At 30.6% G+C, this 24,952-nt stretch overlaps 3 protein-coding genes across 4 annotated transcripts in view; 1 reads left to right on the forward strand and 2 right to left on the reverse strand.

Annotated features, from left to right (window-relative positions):
- LOC132722054 (uncharacterized) overlaps positions 1-2,625 on the forward strand; it is a 32,597-nt gene extending 29,972 nt beyond the window's left edge. Inside the window, exon 4 of one of the 2 annotated variants that reach the window (XM_060706487.1) lies at positions 473-874. In XM_060706487.1, the coding sequence (XP_060562470.1) occupies positions 473-774 (302 nt within the window). In that variant the 3' untranslated portion in view covers positions 775-874. Of the gene's footprint in view, positions 1-472 lie in introns of both variants that reach the window. The other variant, XM_060706461.1, reaches the window with a different exon arrangement.
- Positions 2,626-4,994: 2,369 nt separating this feature from the next.
- Positions 4,995-17,828, reverse strand: LOC132722026 (uncharacterized). The gene is made up of 8 exons (XM_060706425.1): positions 17,668-17,828; positions 17,004-17,156; positions 14,465-14,890; positions 13,550-13,845; positions 11,472-11,604; positions 10,407-10,550; positions 7,189-7,614; positions 4,995-6,460 (listed from the first exon to the last, which is right to left on the reverse strand). Exons 1-8 carry the CDS (start codon positions 17,720-17,722, stop codon positions 6,051-6,053), a joined length of 2,043 nt encoding a protein of 680 aa, XP_060562408.1. The 5' UTR covers positions 17,723-17,828; the 3' UTR covers positions 4,995-6,050.
- A 2,456-nt stretch (positions 17,829-20,284) lies between these two features.
- On the reverse strand, positions 20,285-24,668 carry LOC132722078 (collagen alpha-5(VI) chain-like). Its single transcript, XM_060706512.1, has 4 exons — positions 24,406-24,668; positions 23,383-23,520; positions 21,236-21,664; positions 20,285-20,691 (listed from the first exon to the last, which is right to left on the reverse strand). The coding sequence occupies exons 1-4, from the start codon at positions 24,629-24,631 to the stop codon at positions 20,285-20,287; spliced, it is 1,200 nt and encodes a 399-aa protein (XP_060562495.1). The 5' UTR covers positions 24,632-24,668.
- Positions 24,669-24,952: the final 284 nt, after the last annotated feature.

Raw genomic sequence — 24,952 nt, forward strand, 5'->3', positions numbered from 1 at the left:
TGTCTGGGGATAGTTTTTTTTTATCAAGTTAGATAAAGAATTAGTGCAAGTGGTAAAGAAATAAAACAAATATAGCAGTTCTTGAAACACAGAAGTCAATATTGTAGTTTATATTTTAATAGAGATGAAACATATGGAAATATATTGATCCTCATTTGCTAACCTAATGTGATCTGGTTTGCTGACATTGAATCGTACGTTTATGACGTATTTTTAAAACCTTTAATAAATGTTTTGCATATCATATATACATACTGACTTGAAAGTTATTATTTCGAATTCAGATATTTGCTTGTTAAATGAGAGTAACCATTTTCTAACATTGGTTATGTCTTCAATCCTCATATAAACAATGTTGCAATGACATTAGAAATAGTTTATTTCTACCTTTTTACATTTCTACCGACTAAAATGCATGCTTTTTTGTTTGTTTTTTGCATTATATCAGTTTTTAAGTAAATGAACTTTTCAGGTGTAAGGGATTCAGCACGTGCTAAACGCGAGGTACTTATTCTAACTGACGGAAGATCTAACAGTCAATCGTTAACTCTGGCTGCGGTTAAAAAACTTACATTAGAGGCGGATGTATACGGTCTTATGATAGGAAGCTTCACAATCGAAGGGATCAATGAACTCACACAATACGTTTCATCTCCAGCATATCAGCATTTGTTTGCTCTTCCGAGTTTCAAAGAACTTAAATATCTAATAGACTTCATTAAAACCGGAAAGATGATGAACGGTGCAAATTGGTGTGCACCATTTAACCCGTAAAATGTGGGACACATTTTAGATACATAAAGCTATATGTAATGAACACTTCATACACATTATCAAACACAAGATATGACATTTATAACCTTTTGGTCATTTTTGAATTATTTGTAGTATTTAATATCTATGTAATTCAAAATACTTGAATATTGTTCATAAACAAAATAAGATGTTATTTTGGTAGGTTTGGTGATAATTTAAAGTTTATAAAGCTATATATCTGCTGCAAAAAATATCATTTTTATTTAAAATATGAGAATTTTTTTCTAAAATGTTTGTTTTGAATTAAAATCGTTGTAAATTATCTTAAAAGGCAAATGACGGATGCACGAAATCATTTGCCAAATAAAATTGCTGGATAAAACCCTATTTAAATAGCAAAACAATTATTTTGTTCCGCAACATTGTATTATGTTTACGTGCAATATTCATGTGTGTTAGATATAACAGGAAGATAATATGTTACTCAACCTACAACATAATTTTACTGTTTTAAATTTCTATAAACCATATTTCATAAGAAATAGCTTTTTTACCCTTTAACGTATGCCTCAAAGGTTTCAAATAAAACTTAATTATTTCGTAATTCTATGTCTGTGCATTCTGTAATCATTTTAAGCTATCATTTTTTTATGCAATCATTTTATTACTATCCAGAGAAATCAATTATATTGCTTTATAAAACTGAAAGCAACACAGCTGCTTATTTTCATGAAATAATGATTTTTTTGGCTAAACATTATTATTTTTATTGAACACATAAAATCATTGAAACTAGTATGTCAACAGCGATTATATTAAATGTATCTCATAGATTTAAATATAACTCTGACATCATTGGAACCCAGATATATACTAATAAAGGAGCAAATAGGAAAGCGTTGTATAAATTGTAGGTATTCTAAATTGCTTAAATTCGCTCAGCCATCAATGGGCATCTTTTCAATATGTATTTAAAATATTGATTGATACAAAAGAAAAGTTTTATGTTGATATTTAAAAAAAAATTCTTGGAAGAAAATGTTTGATTATGACCATGTATGTGACTTTATTATTATTTTTGGTTCAATTATCAGCTTTAAATTAAAAAAAAAATCCGGGTCTCCGTATCTCACACACCACCCATCTATAATTCTTTCGTGGTTCTTTGCCACGAATAATTCAAATACTATCAAATAATTATGTATGGTATATACAGAAATTACAGAGCTTCCAAAACTAATTTCTAAATACAGTCATATGAAACTTTGTTTGTTAATCTCGAGGCTTACAGCTTTGATGGGAGAACATTAAATGCTGAACTTAAGGAACAGAGAAATAAAAAAAGAATTGCTACAATGAATCATCACCAAGTCGAATCAATATTTAGATATTTTATATGTACAGACTAAATGCAACCGAGTCTGAAATTTTATTTAATTTTGTTTTGATTGATGCTTCCGACCTCTTTATCCACTTTGTTTTAACTTACAAAATAAGCAGTATAATAGTCATGATTATGAAGTTTCAAGAATGATAGTTTAGACGATATATATTTTGAAGCGCTTTATTGATCATTCTGTATCAGTATCTTTATTCCTTTCAGTAAAATATAATAGCCTATTGTTAAGATTGTTCTAATTTTTTCTTCCCTGTTAACTGTAGAACATGATTTGTTATTGACAAATATGCATTTGCAATTTATCTGTTTAATTCATAACCTGGAGAGAGAGAGAGAGAGAGAGAGAGAGAGAGAGAGAGAGAGAGAGGGATTATAAGACTATTATTAATAATATCGTTAGAACATTCCCTCTGCTAAAACGAAATAAATATATGTAAGGTTTAAATGCACGATGTTACCCGGATTGTATTATCACTTTAGATAAGAAAATCCTTCTACTTAGATTTAGACCATTTGAATTTGTGTTTCGGTCATTTACTTTTTTTGTTTGATGAGTTAAATATTGCACAAATTAAATAATTGCATTCTTTAATCAATATTCAGTTCCCTGCCATCCTGTCAACATATGCAATTAAAAGCCAAAACTATTTCTTATTTAGTAAGCAAAGTTGGTAGAATGTTGGTTACAAAATAAATAAATTATGTCTTTTTTGAATAATTCATCCCTTTCTCCACCTGGATAATAATACGAGGTACGTTAACTTTTTTTTTAAAACAGGAATATATTCTTCATTTGTGTACTTTTTTACAGATCCTTTTTACTCAAATGAAGTACTTTATAATTACTATTAATAAATACACATGGTAAACAATCGAAACTAAAAATATGTAAAATATGCATTTGCGAGAAAATCGTTACTTGACTTGTGCTTGTTGAACTGTTAAGCTGAAATCAAGATGCAAAACAGAATTCATACTCAAAAATTTATACTGCTTGACGCAGATTGGCGAACAATAATGATTATTTTTTATATTTTAAGATTAAGGTGACTCATTTTTAGTGATTTGTCATTAAAATAATAAGACGTCAACAATGCTGCTGTAAATATATGCATGTATGACATTAGCTTTTTAATACGTGTTGTGACAAACGAATCAAATATATACCACGAGCTTGAATTATAATTGATGTAATTTTAATTGTTTCTATTTTATTTTTACGTCTAACATACAAAGAAAGTTAACATATCAGTTTTATTAAATCTTAACGAATTAACATCATTTAACGCTTTAATTTAAATAAGACCTTTTCAAAATACGTTGTTTAAAACCATGTGAATATATTCATTACTATGTGTTGCATTTAAATCACACTTTCATATATTAAGTAAAGTACGTATTAGATTGATAAATTGTTGTTGCTTTTTGAAAGTTTATGTCTTAAAGCGACGTTAACGTCATTTTTGTCATTGTCAGTTTAGGCCAAAACACTTGAACATTGTTTAAAAAGCCTCACAATTGTCATGGTTAATCACCAGGATTTTTAATGTCTAACATTTAGATTAAAATATTTTAAAAAACTGCCCCACATTTTTATAAATTGAATGTTATTACCGATACAGTCTGAAGAATATCTTTTTAGATATTTATGTAGGTCATAGGGCTTATTGGTTATTCAAGTGATGCTGATTATAAAGCTGAGAACAAATAAAAGAAATGTAAAGTAATCTTGAATTTTACTTGATCATGAACAGTAAACGTTTACTCACAGATGGGCATATTGTGACACAATTTAAGAACATGTTTATATTGTAAATGCGTAATGTTTATCTACAGACTAAACCCATCTTTAACATTAATGCAAGAATTATAATAAAGCTCAGGTTAACAAATTATGTTGAGCCCTAAATTATTGTACACTTCCCAATCTTCTTTTAGTTATGGTCTGTGGTGTGTCATGCTGTGATTACAGGAAAAGATGGTCAAATTTGTTAAACACAACAAATCTAGTTCAAGTGCATAGTAAGCATTTTGGACAGTCTACTTCTCCTTTTAAACGAAATAACGCAAATTTAGGTAATTCATACGTTCTTCTGTGATTTGCTGAGTTACAGTTAAAATCACATTCTAAACTTCTTCATTACACGAAATAACTGACAGTTGGGTAATCCATATGTCCGTTTGTGAATTGCTGGACTATAATTAAGAATCAAATTCTAAAGAGAAGCTTCACCAAGCAATATGGTAAAAGTTATCAAAGAAGGAAACCTGTAAAGCAGAGGAGTTTTGCGGTTTTGAAGATTGCATTACATTGAAAATTATCATTTTTAACATTGATTTGTAAATGACTAGGAAAATATTAATAACATGAACTCGGTACAATTTAAGTTGAATAAGAATTATTTTTGTAACTATTTGTGCGAAGTATCTTCAAAATCCATTGAACTATGAAGAAGTTATAGAATGGACACAGAATATACCCTTTAACAGACTATGTTAATCTTTGACCTAAGTGTGACCTTTGAGGTAGGGACCCATGTATTGCGCCTACCATATCATCTTATTGTTGTGATTATTTGTGCAAAGTATTTTTTTGATCTATTAAAAAGACAAAATATATCCTATAACAGACTGTATAAATATTTGACCTCTAAGTGTGACATTGACCTTGAAAGCAGCGACACAGGTCTTACGCATGGCATATCATCTTATTATTGTGTCTGTCTGTGCCAAGTATTTTCAAAATCCCTTGATATATAAAGAAGTTATGGACGGAACATGTACACAACATATACCATATAACAGACTATGTAAACCTTTGACCTCTAAGTGTGACCTTGGACGTAGGGATGCAGTCACTATAATTGACATATCTTCTTATAATTGTGACTATTTGTGCCAGGTTATTTAAAAATCCTTGGAACTATGATGAATTTCTAGATCGGACACAAAATATACCCTATAACAGACTATACAGACTATGTTAATTTTTGACCTCTAAGTGTGACCTTGACTTTGGAGGTGTTGCGCATGACACATCGTATTATCATAGTGACTATTTGTGCCAAGTTTTTTCAAAATCCTTTGATCTATGAAGAAGTTATGGACCGGACCTAAAATATATAATATAACAGACAATGTAAATCTTTGACCTCCAAGTGTGACCTTGACCCTGGAGGTAGGTGACCAGTTGTTACGCATGACACGTTGTCTCATTATTGTGAACAATTGTGGCAAGTATTTACAAAATCCCTTCAAAGATAAGAAAGTTATGAACGGGATACGAGTTATACCCTCAAATAGACAATGTTGACCTTGAATGAGCAAGTGTGACCTTGACCCTAGAGGTAGGGGTCTGGTTGTTGCGCATAACGCATCGTCTTATTATAACAAACATGTGTTATTTCAAATTCCTTTGATAAATGAAAAGTTATGGACCGGACACGAAAGTGTGTATATCCCTTTTTTCTTCGAAAAGTCGGGGGTTAAAAAGTATGGGCAGTCCAGAAACTAATTTGTCCTCATATTCGTTAAACATATTATTATATAGTACAAATGAGGTCGTCATCCTCCACATGTAAAGCTGGAAAGTCGCTGTATGTCCTTTACAGTGTTAATCTCCTCAAATAAAATATGTAATACAGATATTAACATTTATTAAGCTTAGATACATAGCATATAAGAAGCTACATTTTGAATAAAAGAATACTTAGAAAGAAAACCCCAACAATCTGAACTGTATGCTCCAATACTTATTATCAAATAACAAAGTCACAAAGAAAATGTCGATGATAATTCTTTCATTATTGTTTATATAATATTTATTATTTATAATAATTAACAAAGCAGTTCTTTATTTTTGTACGGAACACTTGAATTTAATTTGTATTTTTTCTTACACATTTTTTCTTTTATTCTTTTTCCTTTTATTAGATTTTACTCTTATTTTCTTCTTCTTAGATTTCTTTGTTTTCACTTTCTTTTTATTTTTAATCTTTTTGTTCAGCGGATTAAATGGTGCACACCAATTGCCACCAGCAAGAAGCTTCATGTTTTCGAGGACTTCTAATAAATCCTTTAGTTGATTCAAATTCTCTAAATAAAATAAATGCTCATTTATCGGTGACGACACGTATTGTGTGAGTTCATCCATTCCAGCCTGTGTGTAGGTTCCAATCATTAAACCGTATACGTCCGCTACAAGTTTGAGTTGTGCAACTGCAGTCAAAGTTTGTGCTTCAATGTTAGATCGCCCATCAGTCAGAATGAGTACCTCGCGTTTAGCCAGGGCTGCATTTCTTACACCTGAAAATTAGATTCGTCAAATGTTAATAGAATATTTCAATAAATGTAGTCTATGTTTTAGTAATATATATAATTTTCTTAAAGATATTGCCTGGTAAATAATTGCAATTAAGCTTTTGTTCTAAGATAACATGACCGGATTATAGTAAAAATGGATTCATATTTGATTCCGCAATTATATTTTACAGACGTATATAAAGATATATTTTTGATTCCGTGATTATATCTTTAAAAACGATAGTTTATTTCTAAAATTTGCTGTTTTCCTTCAATAATTATTTTTTATTCCTCTGGCATTTACGGCAAGATTCACAGTTTAGTCGATGTTAAAAAGAAGGCCAGCCGCGATGTGAAGACTGTTACACTACTCTTACATTGTTTGCATCATTATTATTATTATTGTTGTTTTTATCATCTAAAATTCTGATAAAATTTGCTCACATTAAATATTAGAAAATTGTGATTAAAATATTTTACTCAAAGAAGAGCATAGTATATCTTTAAAACCTACTTTGAATAGGTATATATATGTATCATTGAACGGTTAATGATTGATGTAAATCATTCAAACATATTGCACATCGGAACTAAAACTGTACAATTCTTTCGATAACATTCAAGATTTTTAAAGTTACTCTGTCAATATTTCTTGTTTGTAATGACGCGCAGCAATGGTGTATAATTATGTATTGACATGTGAGTGATGACATATTAATTAAAACCAATACCTGTGCCAGGTTGAAAGAGGACCTCTGCTCGTTCAAACGCTTTGTGGGTATATGTACCCTTACCTACATATACAGCATTTTCGATGGCAGTCTGGATACTGACTGTGGTATCGTACGTATTAAAGTAGAAGTTTGTAGTCACATCAGTTGAGTACGTCACCATGGCGGCTTGGTTATACAGATACGGAGACCCGACAATCCTGTCAAATGGAAGGATTGGACACAGTAGACCAATAAGTTTGCTTAATTGCTTCTTTGCGTCTATAAAACTTGTATTGCCAATACTTCCAGAACTGTCTAAGATAAGCACCAAATCTCTTACCAAATTTGAAGTACTAGTTCTAATTATTGTGTGAGGTTGTCCAGTTGGTCTTAAAAAGAACTGTTTGACATTATTTGCCGTTTCTTTAATAGTAGGGATTTTTCCTGAAAAATAAAATGAGGTTGGCAGTGATGCTTTATTATATTAAACAAAGGGACTGCAATAATCTTGATTTTAAGTCCTATTATAGTACGATCTTTAGAAAGAAGAAAACGAATGAAAATTATTTCCACTATTATGTTAAGGTTTTGTTAAATAAATTTGAAACAATTATTTTTGAGCAAGACTTTATAAGAATAACATGTTTTTTTTAGATTCGCCCAGACATTCTCTAGTTAAAAATGATAAAATTGTTACAAAGTTGTAATATCTTAATATTTTAATAAAAATACATCTCTATAGCAGGTCATTTATGGCAGCTTTTCTAAACCAATTCAAAAAAGTTGAACGATAATTTTAGTCATCATTTGTTTTAATTAATAAAGAACAGACACTTCAATACAAGAATACTTGTGTAGTATTTGTTATTTTGAATTGACCAGTTTCGAAACATATTGTCCTCGTTTCAAAATAAAAAAAGATTGTTTAATCAATCTGTTTTTCAGCCTAAAAATATGGTTTTGATTTTGAATATTAAGGTTATTTTAAACATCAAAACTTTTTTTTTTCAAACTAATTAATCTGTCGATCGAACAAAAATGCTTAATTTTGATAGATTTGCATAAGAACATGTCGAAATACTAATAATGCTTAATATATACACTTGTATACTATTATGTAATACTGCCTGTATGTAAATACTTTAAAGTAATATCGTATACTTGCAAATTAATACTTAAAATGTATTTTAATTCCAGAAAGGAATCATACAGTATCATAAACGGTTATATGCCATTTCTAATTATATGCGTTTTCAACCGCTTATAATGTTTGATATAACACATACATTAGAGTAAAATAAGATTTCTATTGTTACAAGTGTCCCCTAATGATTATTATATAATTTCAATATAGAAATTATTCGTAAGTGCCAATTCCTATCATATCTCGCTTGCAGTTTCTGTGTTAGAAAGGATTACGTTAGCTTCAAGAGATGGAAAAATTAAGCAAATTTCTGTTTTACATGTGATATAAACACCAATCGACTTAGAATTGATTTCAATTTAATTTTGAGTTCATTTCCTTTTTATCGTGTGCAAAAAATTTGACTTATGAAAGAAATAAACAGTCATCAAAGGTATCAATTCTTCATAGTCATCTAGTTTTCAGCAATCAATCTTTTGTCCATTTATATTTACTTCCTTAAAGTCCCAAGACATAGTATTCACATGCGGCAAACACCAGAGGATGTTAATATTTTATTCAAATTGATCTAAGTTTTGTATGTCTTCTACCATTCAAACAGAGCGAGTCTAAAGTTACAGTACACAAATGGAGACATAATAGAAAACGGCAACGTGAGGCAGAAATATGGTCAGGTGGACCACGATCCTGTTTTGTTTTCATTTAGGATTGACACCGACGGAGAATCAAATATCACAGAAAGTTTTGTACGTGTATTTCAATTATTTGTGTTTTGAAAAATGACATAAAAGATTCGCACAGGATTGAAACAGGTATGTCGCGCGTACAGACATCCGTCAAAAAAGATAAAAATGTTAAGGAAGTTACAAACATTACTGTTCGAGAAATGAAAAAACAATTTGAATAATTATTTCTGAGGTGAACCGCATTGTAAAAACAGATTCATAATATGACACGCGTAAGCGTGTGAGTAGCTCAGATTTGATGGATGGAAATGAGCAAAGGAGTAGGGTTACCGTGCCCCGAGAATAACTATGTACTGGTAGCGCTGAGAGGGACCATTATTCTTCTCTAGAATTATCATCATGGGCGAAACGTGGGTTCATTACTATAATCAGGAAGAAATAACGGATGCCATAGTTGGAAAGTTACAGGGTTTGCCATTGTCAGTTATTAGAATTGTAATTTTTCCTAGTTGAAGTCAATCCTCCGCAGAAGTTTTATGTTCGAGGAAAATGCTGACATCATGCCTGCTTTTCATCCATTTAACACCTGTTCAAGTACTGTGTTTGAAACATTGGGATAATACCGATGTAAAAACATCGCAAATGGCAGCAAGTGCTTTGAAGGCATTTTTCTTTATGCGTTAAACAACGGTTGAATGTTGTTTTGTGACGCTTACGTTTTCCGAAAAATAGTGTCATATATCATTTACTTTGATATATTTTGTTGATCTTCAATCATTTTTCCAGTAATCTTGATAGTTATATTCCTTAAATGTATATAGAATTTTTGCATGTATATATGTGTATACATATGCTTCCATATCGAAACGGCCCAATATTTCTTTGGAGACGTTTCTTGTATTAAATCAATATATAAGAATGGTATTTTAACTTAAAGTTAAGTCTTTAAATTAATAAATGATCGTACTGAATGAAATAGAAATAAACATATACAATGTTTATACATCCGTTCAAAGAACAAAACACATAAGCAAGTGATTAATGTAGAAAAATGCCTTTACAACTTTTCTATTAAATCTAAAATCGTACAATATGTTCATACATGTATTGATTTTAAGACCATTTCAAAATAAAATGTTAAAAAGCAGATGAGGAACAGATTGGAAAAAAGCGAATCATTGTTATCAATGGCATTGTCTTTTTTCATGGTGTGAGCGTTTCAATTTGATTTATGGAATAGTAAACGATTTGAGGAGCGACGCTTTGCATTTGTCCAAACGATGCGACGTTTAAATAAACCGTTAAATGAACGCTATTTAGGATAGTTTATTTGAAACACGTTACTGTCATTATTTTTCAATTTTTTATAGACATAAAGTAGGACAAAGACTAAGTATTATTCTTACCTGTGTAGCGGACGTCATCAAGTTTTCCACATTTTCCACCTGCTGCTCCTGATATGACGGATCGTGCGCGCGCCTGTTGTCCAAATCCAAAGTTTAAGCTCCAAGGTGACCAAGGTGATAATATACACACTGGTAACGGTGAACCTAAATATGAGAATATATCAATGTACTTTGAAACTTTTTATAACTAGAGCAAATTAACTTTATAAAGGTTGAGCAAAACCTCAATTTACCTTGTTAATTTACAAAGTAAATGCGCAGATATTACAAATATATTTATATAGCAATACTGAATGGTTTTCGTTCTAACTTAAGGTTATTTTATGCATCTGTTTTATCATATTTTATCGAATATTCAAGTTACAAAATGAAATTGTAAGTAAGTTATAATCAACAGATTTAAAGGCAAATTTCATATATTCTGCTTGAAGGTGAATAACAGCAATATTTCACGTTAAAATATCCAATGTGCACAATCAAGTGAAATGTGACCATTTTAGCAAATGATGGTTAGATCTTGCAGCACGGATCCAGATTTTATGTGATTGTTTTATTCCCTGTTTTTGCGCGAATGTCATTCTTTTATGTTTTAATTGTCTTACTTTCTTGTGTGAAATATATAAATAAATTTGTAAATTCATATTCCATCATTACTTTAAAAAAATAGCGCATGTTTGATTTTCAAATTTAATTCTTTGACTTTCATTTATGAGAAAGATATCAATTCAGCATAGTCTTTAGTAAGCGCACGAGTACGGACGGTTTAATGAAATAAGAGTTATTCCAAGTCTTCCCTTAACTTTTGGCCCAAAAGTTGAACAAATATTCAAGTATATAATTATATGAATGTACGATAAAAAAGTTTTGAAATAGGAATACATTTAATTATATTTGTGCAATAATGTTTTTATTAAAAGATGAAAGCATATTTTCACTGCACTATTTTCTGTCCTGTCTATTTCTTGTCTGTCATGTCTGTTCACGACCCAATTCAAATTTGAATGCGTCTACTAATATTAACAAAAATAAAATGATTAATAACATTTGATATAAAACGGCTGGTACCTCTTGTCTCTTTAAGGGGTGGACATGGCTTCCCGCCATTTTTTGGATTACGCACAATCTTCCTTGTTCTCGTCTGAACCCCTACAGCTGGACTCCATGGTGACCATGGCGACACAATGCAATCTACCGGGATCTAATATTATAAAAGACCATAAAAATATATTAGTTTAAACCGACAAAAAACATCCTTTTTCACTGAACAATTTTAATAAAATGTGTGCCAATGTAAAGCAACTTTATACAATATTACAGACTTTTAAGAAACAGTTAATGTATTTACTTGTTACTAAACTAGCACAATATAGCATTTCTTTAACACTATATGTAAAAATAAATAATACATTGCATCAAGTTAAAAAGTTTTTTTGTTTGGTTTATGGTGCATCAATACAATTTAGGTCATATGACACCGAAACAAGAACGATTTTAAATAAGTTAATAATGAATGTAGTAGAAAAATACAATTTTGTAAGGATACCTTTAACAATTATATAAGTTTTCGGTTGCATGTACTATTTATCCCAATTTTAAAAAGTTTTAGAACGTTTCAGAAAATCTAGAAAAACAATTTATAGTACTAACATTCTAAAATATCACAATGGCAACTAACAGCTGTTTACAAACTCGCTACATAACCGTATACAATGATTGCACTTCGAAATAAAGTACATGTAATTTCAAAGCCCTCACGGCTATATCTATATATTTAACTTATGATAAATTGGTGATGCTAAATATTTTTTTTAAAGGAAGACTAAAAATTCATGATCATAACATACTCGTGATTGAAAACGTAAAGTAAATGCATATTATTTCCTAAAATTCTCTTACGGGCACGTTCATAGATTAAGCTTTCTGAACATACAGGATAAATCTATATGAAAGTAAAAAGAAAAAGAAATTATCAAAATTCTGATGTCTCGATCCTTGGTGTATGTCGTTTCACTTGGTCCATTCAGACGTTTCGTTAAGGTATGATCCCCCTTAATAACGGGCACTGTTAGGAACTGTAAAATTATCACTTTATGTCACTTATATGCCTTAAAGGACACCTGTATGCAAAGTTTACCATATTTGTTTTCCAGTTATGGACATTTTTATGAAATTAGAGGGGATCTTTTTCAGAAATGGAGGAACTCTAAACATTATATTATGATATCATCCGTATGGAAAATGTTTTAACATTTATCATAGTCATAAAACAAATAAAAACATTCAAAGCGATAAAGGAGACACAAGAAAAAAATGAAGAAAAAAAATGTTGACACTTTTGGGGCTTAAACCAACGACCCTCAGTTTCAATGCAGTTAACATCTACTTCTAGCCTATTTGAATACTCTACTATGCGGAGGTAATGCATTAGGGGGATCTTACGTTAATTCGTTGATTTCCTTCTCAGAAATCAAACCTTCGACATATTACTGATTTACCTTATAAGCGTAATAAAAATAGAATAAATCCTTTTGTATTACATGTAGCCTGTTCAATGGTTTTTCGTTTAATTGTGTTTGAACATATTACAGGTTAACCATCGATGTTAAGCTATACCAAATTTTACAATTATAATTATATCATTAAAAAGTTAGCAAGATTTGTCTAGAAACTATTTTATCCTCATATACATTGACTACATTATCATATCATACAAATGAGGGGGTCTTCATCCACAAGTAAGCTGCAAAGCCGTCGCTATAATATCTTTGCAGAGTTGATGAGTTGATGCCACTTAGCCCAAAAAACAAAAAATGTAATACAAATATGAAAAATAACCATGCTCAAATAGCTTTCTATAGGAAGATAATTTTTTTAAAATCAAAATCTCCAATTAACATTAACAGTAAGATTCTTCTGTACTTTAAATCAGCTAAACAATGTCGATAGAAAAATCTTTGATCATTTCGTATTATTATTAATATGAATATGAGTAACATGTATGTATTTATTTATTTATCATTTCTTTTTTATTTTCACTTTATTCATTATTAAGTCTGCAATTTTATAACAGACTTAGTAAATGTAGTATTCTGTTCTTTTACTAGATTTGACCTTAATCTCATTTGAAATTTCTTTTTACTTACTTGAAATGGTGCACACCAATTGCCACCAGCCAGCTTCTTCTGGTATTCTAGGTATGCTAACAAATCCTTTAGTTGATTCAAATTCTCTAAATAAAACAAATGTTCATTTATTGGTGAAGACACGTATTTTGTGAGTTCATCCTTTCCAGCCTGTGTGTAGGATCCTATCATTAAACCATATACGTCCGCTACTTGCTTGAGTTGTGCAACCGCTGCCAGAGTTAACGTTTGACTGTTAGATCGTCCGTCAGTTAGAATGAGCACCTCGCGTTTAGCAAGTGCAGCATTTCTTACACCTGAAAATGAAATGTTTAATGTAAATCAAAATGTTTGATTAAATTAAGTTTTTAATTCAAACAAATATATCTGGAAAAAGTGATGCCACCGAAGCATTAAAAACAGCAAAATTTTATGAAAATACAGAATCGGTTTGATTGAGGTTGTAAATTATGGATAATGAAAAAGTGCAACATTTCTCACGCTCCCATGCACCGGCTATAACATTGGTAACAAATTTACCAAAGGAAATAACATAGTAACTGTTAGTAATATGTTACCTTACACATTGAATTATGCTATTTTTATTCAAAATTTGCATTCTATTTCTCAGACATTTACAGCAATACCAAAAGATTTAGTTAATGTTAAAAATGCATAGACTAAAATTTTTTAGATAATGGTTTATGATAATTTTGTAAAAAATCCTTTCTGGGATAAGTATAAATTTTTGTATGTTTTGAAATATTGCAAATCATTCAAACATATTGTACATCGGAACTAAAACTGTACAATTCTTTCGATTTCATTCAAGTTTTTTTAAGAGTGCAAACTTTTGTTTAATCTTATGGCGCACAGCGATGGTTAATAATTATGTTATTGACATCTGTGTGACAAACGAAAAACGAATACATGTACCTGTGCCAGGCTGAAAGAGGACCTTTGCTCGATCAAAAGCTTTGTTGGTATTTGTACCACTACCTACATATACGGCATTTTCGATTGCAGTCTGAATACTGACGGTGGTATCGTATGTATTAAAATAGAAGTTTGTAGTCACATTAGTTGAGTACGTCACCATGGCGGCCTGGTTATACTGATACGGAGACCCGACAATCCTGTCAAATGGAAGAATTGGACAGAGTAGACCAATAAATTTGCTTAATTGCTTCTTTGCGTCTAAAAAACTTGTACTGCCAATACTTCCAGAACTGTCTAAGATAAGCACCAAATCTCTTACCAAATTCAAAGTACTAGTTCTAGATATTGTGGCAGATAGGCCAGTTGGTCTTAAAAAGAACTGTTGGACATTTCTTGCCGTTTCTCTAACAGTAGGAACTTTGCCTGAAAACAAATGATGAAATTTCAAATTTTGTTCAATTAGATGAATCAAAGGGACTGCAAGAATTCTGATTTTCAGTCTTACTACAATACCGATTTTTAAATAGAAGAAACAGAATGAAAGTTTTCATCATTATGTATAAGTTGATTAAATTTTTCCATGTAAAATTAAATGGAAACTGTTATTCTAAAGCTTAACTTGCAATCAAAATGAGTTGAATGATCAAACTATTAGAAAGTTTGTTTAATGTGTTTAATCATATAGGAGATCATCAATGGTAGATTTGTTCTTAATCAATTAAAGAGAAGTAGAAAAAATCAATTTGTTAGCAAGGGAAGCTGTTTGATTTTCATTCCCGTACATTGATAAAAAATAATTAATATTGCATGTGAAATAGTTATTTTCATAAGAAACCCATGATGTACAGAACCTTTAAATTTAGCTGAATGATTGAAAGCGATGACACAGTATTCAAAACGTTTATTTGTCATATACCTTATTTTATGTGTGTTCAGCCGTTTATACGGGTTAATATCACATGTGAATATTGGTACAATTTGCTTTTAAAACGTGTATGACAAAAAGTTATTTTGAATTTTACTTTTGCTCACGCTTATTACACTTTGGTTGCCATTGTATCACTTAAGTAAAACTCCGAAAAATAAAAGCAAATCATAAAAAGGTAATTTGACTGAAAGTACTGTGCATTTTGACACGGCGAGACTCGAATTATTTATTTTTTAAGAACTAATAATTTAAAGACCTTTTCCATACACTATTCGTGTCCATTCGTGTCTAAATAAAGCACGGAGTGGCGTCTGAAGTCTTCAGTTAGAAAAATACGGCTATGTCTGACGTAAATTAAGCAAGGCGTATTGCAATCCTGTTTTGGTCTTAGGTAGGATTGACACCAATGGATATATCAAAGCAATTAAATAGCACTTAAATTTACACAGATGTGTCACAATCATTTGTGTTTTGAAAAGTGGTATGACAAAATCGCAACGGATGGAAACACGTATGCCGCGCGAAAAACGGCAAAGAAGGTCAAAAGTTTAGGACGTTATTACAGGAACTACACAAATCTCTTCAAGAATAAAAGACAAATCTCGAATACATCAGTGTTTAACAGAAAAGAGAAAAGAAATACAAATTGTGCATGCTGATATAGTCTTTTTGTTACGTTTGCTGTTCATAGATTTATTACAGACGTAAGGTGATGTGTTTTAAACATTTGCAACAACGCAGCTCATACATCCCACATTGTTGCAGAAGACAATTTCCTTTTATGTTAATCGTATTGTTTGTGTATTTGGCGTTAGAGAGCGCTGTAGAATAACATCGTATCATTTAATTAGATATAACATCATTCTTTTTTGACTTGATATATCTTTGCTTATCTTTTTGCAAATGTTCGTATTATTTGTAGATTTGTCTTAGGATATATGCATTTATTATATGTTAAGGTTTGGCAATGTTATGTGTTAATCCTTCTCAATCGATATCGCTCACTATCTCTTTGGAGTCAACTCTCGTATTTAGAACAAAATGATAGAAAATTTCCGTTTTAAATCAATTCAATGCTAAATTGTCCTTTACTTCGTGTGCTTCAATGTAACAATTGTCGGGGTTAAATAAATAAAATTTGGTAAGTGTGTACATGAAAGTTCTTACAACTAAAATATACGAGCGTTGTCAATGTCGAAGTTAATATCTTTATCAGTAAAAACGTAATTGCAATCGTAAATTATGTTGATATTGGTTTTATATGTGTTCCTTATTAAGTGTTTAAAAGGAAAAGTTAGAAACAGATAAAAACAACACTTTTTGCGTGTATTCAAATAACACATTGAACATGCGTGCAAAGAAATGATCGTTACTATTGGCATTATTTTACCAATTGTTTAGTAAATGCTAATAACAATAATGAAACATAAAACGATTTAAATTGCACAGAAGGAGCGGCGCGCAGAAATTGTTTAATGAAACGCGACGTGTAGACGATCGTTGAGTAAACACTATTGAGGACAGTTGAATTTCGAGACTGTCATAAGTTTTTAAGTTTTGACAAATTAATTGGACAAATGTAGTACAACGACTAAGTTATGTTCTTACCTGTGTAGCGGACGTCATCAAGTTTTCCACATTGTGCACCTGCTGCTGCTGATATGACAGATCTTACACGCGCCTGTTGTCCAAACCCAAAGTTTAAGCTCCAAGGTGACCAATCCGATAATCGACACACTGGTTTGATTACGAGCGGGGGACCTGATATTATCTCTATTTTAATACTTTTTATCAAATTCAATATACATGTATAAGTTATCGTTTAGTAGATAAATACTGGCACATTCCAACTTTTATCAGTTAAACAGATAAATTGGTAACTTTGCTACGGCCATTCGTAACTAAAGCAAACTACATTTACTCAATAAAATGCTTACATGATAACAATATCCTAAAGACAGGGTATAAATGATTCCATTTTGTAATAAACATTTTATTCTTAGTCCTTTTATATGTGTATTGTATTAGAAGAATTACTATTTCATTTTTGTCTATTTCTGTATGGCATGAAAACGTCACTTCTAGAAATTTCAATAAAATAATTATCTCAGACAATATTATTCATGTAAGAACACGTATGTACTAGCCTAAGGCTATTTTCTATTAATACTTTTGATGAATATAGACGTTTAGAAGACTAGTTAGCCTTTAATTAATTACACTAAAAGTTGATAATGATAAATTGTTACTAACATTTGATCTAAAAAAATACCTCTTGTCTCTTTAACAGGCGGACATGGCTTCCCGCCATTTTGTGGATAACGCATAATCCGCCTTATTCTCGTCTGCTGTCCGCCGACAGTGTTAGCCGGACTCCATTGTGACCATGGCGTCACAACACAATCTACTTTCAATGATGTTTTAAAAAATATTGTTGAACGTCAGGTGTTTTAAAAACGAAACATTGCTAAACAAATAAAAATTTTTAAAACAAAAATGAAAAACATTTTTTAACTATGAACAAGTCTTCCACAAATACAGACTGGGGACGGTTTGGGTAAAAACCCAAAATAAAAATACAAAAAATTGTACAACGGGTGGTTAATCTTTGCAGATATAAAATGCAAAGAAGATTAAAAGAGATATTCTAACAGATTTTGCAAACATAAATACAGTTTTTATTCAAAGCTGACACAGCTGCCGCTAATCCAGCACAGGGTGATATTTTAAATCTGATAGCCATCAAAAGTAGTATAAACTGCACCAAATAAAAGCTTTTAATTACTGAAAGTTTTAAAAAATAATTTTTTCGAATTAAAAAACCTTTGGTTTCCCAAAATTTTTTCCCGGAAAAGCATCGCTTTTTAGCAAACCCCGATTCTTGCTTACTTTTCACTTTCAAGCAGACGTCAGAACAACTGTGTTTTCGAGAAATTATTTTTTTTAATATTCTGTATATTTATTTATAAACATATAACAAATATAAGAAAAGTCAGCCGGAAAAGATTTGATTAAGATAACCAATAGCATCGCATATTTGAATTCTATGTGAATACATCAATGTCCAAATGAAAATTAAGAGAATTAATCTTTATAGAACTATTTTTTTTTATTGCACTGTTAATCAAATATATGAGTAATACGGAATTTTTTTATCAAGTCCGTGTAAAGTTCGTAATAGGTTCTTATGTAGATGTAATTTATGAAGTTTATGTAGTTTGCTTTGAAATACCGGTAGCTATAGGCTATGAACCTGAATTATTTCTTAAACTCACCTTGGTTACTTCGGAACTGCATAACATTTTGAAATTTGAATTCCCGCTTCAATATAGGGAAGGGGAATGTATCTTTTTTAATTTGATTTTTTACAGTAATATTTGAAAGGGGTGCTTAAATTTTTTTTCAAAAAACAAAAAATTCTCTAACCCACAAGTATCCACGTTAAATCAATTTTAAGTGCAAAAAACTTTCAAATTTATTTTTAAAAGGCCTGTTTAGAAAAAGTTTTTAAAGCTTTTATATGAAAATGGCTGTAACCAAAGTTATTTACCCTTTTAAATCACAATAAAGCCCCAGTGAAAAGAAATCTGTTGTTATTTTCATGATCATTTCGATACGTTTTTGACACACTTATAAGCCTTCCCTCCCTCTTCACTTATAAGAAACGTCCTCGAGAAGTAAAATTCTCGCTCAACCAAAATAGGAAAGCGAATATAGGCTCCAAACCGGACACCTAAAATTACTTATAAAAGGATGTTAGATGCCCATTATGCCACAAAAATGTTTTTTTTCTATAAATCTTTTTTATTTTGTTTATTTTTTGGGGCGTATTTCTGACTTATAATAATTTAAAAAAAAGGTTACACATTGGCAAAACTTAACTGCTTTCTTCATCTGTTGCTTTTGAAAGTTATAACATAGTTATTAAATATTTTGTATGGACGTAAAAATACTACTTTGTTTAGTACTTGTGTGACATAATATTTTTACACGTAAAGTGGCTTATTTCATTTAATACGAGGGTTTTAACCCTGCTCTTAAAACCCAAAAAGAAGGAAAAAAAAACGTTAAATTTTCCTAATTTTTGTCCTTTTTTAAAGGAAAAAAAAAACCATTCATTTTTAGGGAAAATTTTGCTTTTTTTTAAAAGTTTTCTTTTTTTGGCCCCAAAACAAACATATAAAATATCTGGAAAACAGCCTTTCGTTTTACAGATACATGCTTAAAAAAACCTTTTTTAATTTTCTAGACAAGATAATTTAAAAATTTCAAAAAAACAAAAAACAAAATTTGGGGAAAAAGATTATTTTTAAAAAGCAATTAAACTCTGAAAATTTAGAGATTTTAAAAAAATGGGTTTATTTAAATATCAACCCTTTTTCCCCTTTTAAAATTGGAATTTTTCCCTTAAATGGGAAAACAAAATTTTACGTTCTATTTCCTAACAAAAAATTATTTGTTTTTCTTATCAGTCCAAAAATTTGGGCAATGAATTAAAAATAGGAAATAAAAAACATGGGGTTAAAATTATATGATTTTAAAAAAACATTTATTTTATTGGTCTTATAAAGACATATAAATTATATTTTGAAAGTAAACTTACTCTCTGGTTTTCATGTTTTATAATTAAAAAATGAATGACTATTAATTACATGAATTACCATAAATTGTATTATTATTAAGTTCAAGTAAATAGGCGTCTATAAGACTCTATATGGAGCTTTTCATCTTTACAGAAAATGTAAGGAAAGAAAGAAGAAAAAAAACAGAATACATATTGTACCTTTATTTAGCTGAGCTAAGTTAACATATTACGGTATTACTTCAATTCTTAGTTGTTCATACGACATATGTGACTTCAATATCATCTGAAAAATATCAAGAATTGATTACAAGTTCTTTCCTCTGTCCTTTTTTCTCGGTTTGAGTTTGCGTCTTAATTTATTTAACCTTTTTCTTATTTTACGTTTAGCTTTGTTTAACTTTTTGTTTAATTTTTTGGTAAAACCTTTACACCAATTTGGACCTTCCAGCTTCTGCTGATTAATAAGATCTGTTAATAGATCTTTTAGTTGTTGGACATCCTGAGCATAAAATAAATGCTGTTCTATTGGTTTAGATACATATTTTGTGAGTTCATCCTTTCCAGCCTGTGTATAGGTTCCAATCATTAAACCGTATATATCAGCTACAAGTTTGAGTTGTGCAACCGCAGCCAGAGTTAACGTTTGATTGTTGGATCGTCCGTCAGTCAGAATAAGTACCTCTCGTTTAGCGCGTGCTGCATCTCTTACACCTGAAAAACGTGATATTTAAGAAATATATATTTCTATTAAAATAAGTACTGTTTTGGCCAATAGAAAAATATGTTTTATTACTTGTTACAAATTATAATGCTGTGATATTGACATTTATATAACAGTGAAAACTTAACATGATGATTCCAACAAACAAATTATATATTAGTTTTTAAGACTTGATTTAAAATGATGCTAATTTCAGTCCGTATGCATGCTACATTTTCAAGTAAATAAAATAATGTTATTCCATTCGTAGTCAATAAAAAACTGGCAGAGAAGCAAAAACGCGAAGTGCATTTAATTTCACGTTTCTAACATTGTCTGAAAGACTACATGTAAAATCATAAACAAGCAATATAAAGGCGTTGCTTAGAATATAATGGATATGTCGCCAATCAATTAAATCCTATCAATATTATAGAAACATATAAGTATATACAATTCTTGCATTCATGGAATGTTACGATTTACAGACTTTGGTTGAAATGAATAATCATTATATGAGTGACGATAAATTTGCGACATTAATTTTTACAATACCTGTACCAGGTTGAAAGAGAACCCTTGCGCGATCAAACGCTTTGTTGGTATTTGTTGACGAACCTTCATAAGTCGCACTTTTGATGGCATTCTGAACACTGACTGTGGTATTGAATGTATTGAAATAAAAGTTTGTAGTCACATGCGTCGAATACGTTACCATGGCGGCTTGGTTAAATTGATAGGGAAACAAATCTCTCCTATTAAAAGGATCGATCGGACAAAGTAGACCGACAAGTGTACTCAGTTGCTCTTTTGCTAAAATAAAACCATCAGTGCCGATACTACCAGAACTGTCTAAGATAAGTACCAAATCTCTTGTCAAATCTTCAGTTTGATTGTTGTTGATAGTACTTTTGGTTTGACCAGTTGGTCGGAGAAAAAAATCTTTGACATTTGTTGCTGTTTCTTGAATAGTGGGAATCCTGCCTGAAAAAATCAAGACTTATTGTACAAGAAAATATAAGAACACAGGATCTACATTGCAGCTTTGTTTTGTAGATTTTTAAAGGTATAAGCTCGTTTTGGATATTTTTTCTTATACGTCAATATTTCCACTTTTTGCATTACTTACAGTTATTGTTGTTAAGTATTCTAAAGGGATGCATGTCATGTTGGTTTATAGCCTTTTTACTTGTTGGCAACATTGGTTAAATTTTTTACAATAATACATATTCACTGTAAAAAGTTGATTTTTATTATTTCTTGAAATTTATGTTCATTCTTTCTGAGATTTAAATAATAACAAAGAAAACAATGCTGATGATATAATAAAGTATTACTCTTTTTTTACTTTCTTCTTTTCCTCACTCGACATATATCATAAACATTATATCACATAAATTATACATGAACAATCGTTTCAAAAGATAGTTGCGTTCTCAACCTCAGGCGTTTCGACGTTATTTATGTAAAAAAGAATACATTACAAGGTTTCTACATTTTAAAGTTTGTTACACACAAAAGCGACATAAAAGGCTAAGTCTGAATAGTTGCATTTGTAAGTAATTGAAATATAAAAGAACAGATACAGACTGAAAGACGAATAGTCTTAAACCTCTCTTCAAAAACATAATTAATAAACAAAAATGATTAAAATAGTTATTTTAAATTACTTTGCAATTTTAATCTACCTTATACTTTTTTAATATATGTCATCTTTGTTTTGACAAAATTTAAGGTAAAAAATTAATCTTACTTCAAAAGAATTTCTTTGAATAAAATGAATCTGCAGTTAGTTCTAGATCTTTTAGAATCTGCATATAACCTCAATAAACAATACTATAAAAATAAAACATATGATAGCTTGATTTATAGTTAAATCAATATTAAACTGTTAAACAAAATATAGATATTTACTAAGTGTTACAATAACTATGTGTAACATTTAATATCCAATATATTAGATGTGATGAAGTGTGTGGCCATATGAATGAATAAACGAACGTTATGAAAACGTCTCACACATAGTTTCATGTATCATTAATTTCTGATGTGTTTGAAATTGGTTTTATCGTAATACCAAATCAAAATTAATCAATATATCTGACTTAAATAATAATTATTAGCAAGCGTTCATTGCACGTTAGTTTTTATCTGTGGCGATGGGATTGATGATCATATATTTAGGTTGTTGGTCATTCCAATGTTACATTTACCAATGTTACATTTACTTACTGAGGGTTTTAATCAAACTATTCTGCCTAGAAATCATCACGTTTTGACACATTTTTTAGATTGTTTTCTTTTTCATTTCGGAAAAAAATATGAGACTCCCCGGTGGTCCGTTTTAAAAGGCTGGATTACATTTAAGCGGTTTTAAATTCCAGTATTGGTATTGTTACAGGCCATTGCAAGCAGTCAGCATTCTTTCTTTACATTTATATATTACTCTTTTTTCGTTGCATGTTTTATGCAGTTATCAGTTCGCACCTTTTTACTAAAAATATATGTTCTTATACGTTTTGTTCGGCGCCGTGATGTTTTGTAACATTGAGTTCTGTGGAGAAAACTATGGTTTGGCCCGTGCTCTGTCAAAGTGGCTCAACACTGATCTTTGTTCCAAGTGCAAGAAAAATCATTGCTTTCAACTGTTTCAATCCTATATGGTATAATGATCTAAGTTGTATGTGAATGTTTTCACTTACCAGTGTAGCGGAGGTCATCAAGTTTTCCGCATTGTGCACCAGACATTCCTGATAAGACAGTTCTTGATCGTGTTTGTTGTCCAAACCCAAAGTTTTTGCTCCATTTCGACCAAGGTGATAAAGTACAAACGGGTGTACCTGAATAAGAAAATATTTCAAAAATGTAACGTAACTTTTAACAATTATTAAAAGATAAGTATTTATATCTGATTTTATAGTTTCTGTCGTTCAAAACTCGGGTTATTGCACGATGCATATCCATATCCGTACACTCTTTGCGAATACCATTCAAACGTTACCCTCTTCTACATGCACATTCTCTACTGAAAATAAATCTGCGCCGGGTAACAATCTAAAGCAATTTTATTGTAAAGAGAAAAGGAAGTATGTCATGAGGTAAAAAAGTATACCACGGAACACTGGAATGTTTTATATATGTGCTGTTTTGTCATGTGCCCATTTTTCAAACTTCACAGTAATCGTCATAAATTCTACATGTCTTGCCTCGCCACTGCCTCGGTATATTTTTTTCGGGCTTAAATGCACTAGTTATTTCATTATATACGCAGCAGTTCATTTATATATCATCTTCGAGCAAATTTCAATAATGAGTCAAAGATGAAAAATGTAAAATTCATAAAAAACACCCCACTTTCAGTTTTGAAACAGCACGGGCTACCAGTTTGTTTTTGAATTTTTATATGATAGGTAAAAACCCATTTCTTTAATGCACGGGTACCCTCAAAGCGCCAAATATGTTTGCGTAAATCGTTTATGATAGGATTGCAATGATTGATAAAGATTGCTACATCATTTAGCTTTGTTATGTGTGACATCGCTTCATTACCTTCATACAGTACATCTAGAATTGTAATTTTAATTCTTCGGATGCTCTTGCTTTTAGCTACATGAGCATCATGTGCTTAATGTGAAAGAATAGAAATCTACTATAATATAATACAGATTACATGAAGATGATAATGATGACCATGATAATATGTTTGAACTGTAAAATTTCAGTACCTCTTGTCTCACTTAGGTGTGGACATGGTTTTCCGCCATTTTGTGGATGACGCATAATTCGCCTCATTCTCATCTCCTGTCCGAAACTGCCATTGGATCTCCAAGTAGACCATGGTGTCACACTACAATCTATCGGCGAACTCTTCACTATTAATGACCAGACGTCAGTTATTGCAATGCATGATAATATGACGAATAAATATATTCTTAAACAATTAGAAACCATGTCTTGCAGATTCTTTAAATGATCATGAGTCGTCGGAGAAAATCTGTAAAACTGATCAAGTAATTGCTACCATTGCCTTAAATATATACATATGAAATACACGCAGTGTATAATCTATATCAGGGACAGCATATTGTGCTTGTAGGCTTAACAAAACGCTTAGTTAATGACATGTAAATGTGTCGATACAAAGAATATAAAAAAAGAGTTTGAAATACATAATTATGTATATATAGATACAGTTGTTAAACAATATGCCGGCTGACGCAACTGTTGCTAATCCTGAAGCTTTTTCATTAATGCAATCCGATTTCAGCATCA

Source organism: Ruditapes philippinarum, unplaced genomic scaffold (genome assembly GCF_026571515.1).
Source record: "Ruditapes philippinarum isolate M1 unplaced genomic scaffold, ASM2657151v2 ctg4838_1_1_1_1, whole genome shotgun sequence".
NCBI lineage: Eukaryota > Metazoa > Mollusca > Bivalvia > Venerida > Veneridae > Ruditapes > Ruditapes philippinarum.

Bases quoted from the DNA above. Each gene is read 5' to 3' on its own strand.
- LOC132722026 (XM_060706425.1), bottom strand. From the start codon at position 17,722: ATGCGTTATCCACAAAATGGCGGGAAGCCATGTCCGCCTGTTAAAGAG. The intron at 17,157-17,667 runs GTATTTTTTTAG...AGATAATATCAG, and splicing joins GCCTGTTAAAGAGACAAGAG to GTCCCCCGCTCGTAATCAAA. The intron at 7,615-10,406 runs GTAAGAATAATA...TTTATTTTTCAG, and splicing joins TGATGACGTCCGCTACACAG to GAAAAATCCCTACTATTAAA.
- LOC132722078 (XM_060706512.1), bottom strand. From the start codon at position 24,631: ATGGTTTCTAATTGTTTAAGAATATATTTATTCGTCATATTATCATGC. The intron at 23,521-24,405 runs GTACTGAAATTT...TTTCTTATTCAG, and splicing joins ACACCTAAGTGAGACAAGAG to GTACACCCGTTTGTACTTTA. The intron at 21,665-23,382 runs GTAAGTGAAAAC...TGATTTTTTCAG, and splicing joins TGATGACCTCCGCTACACTG to GCAGGATTCCCACTATTCAA.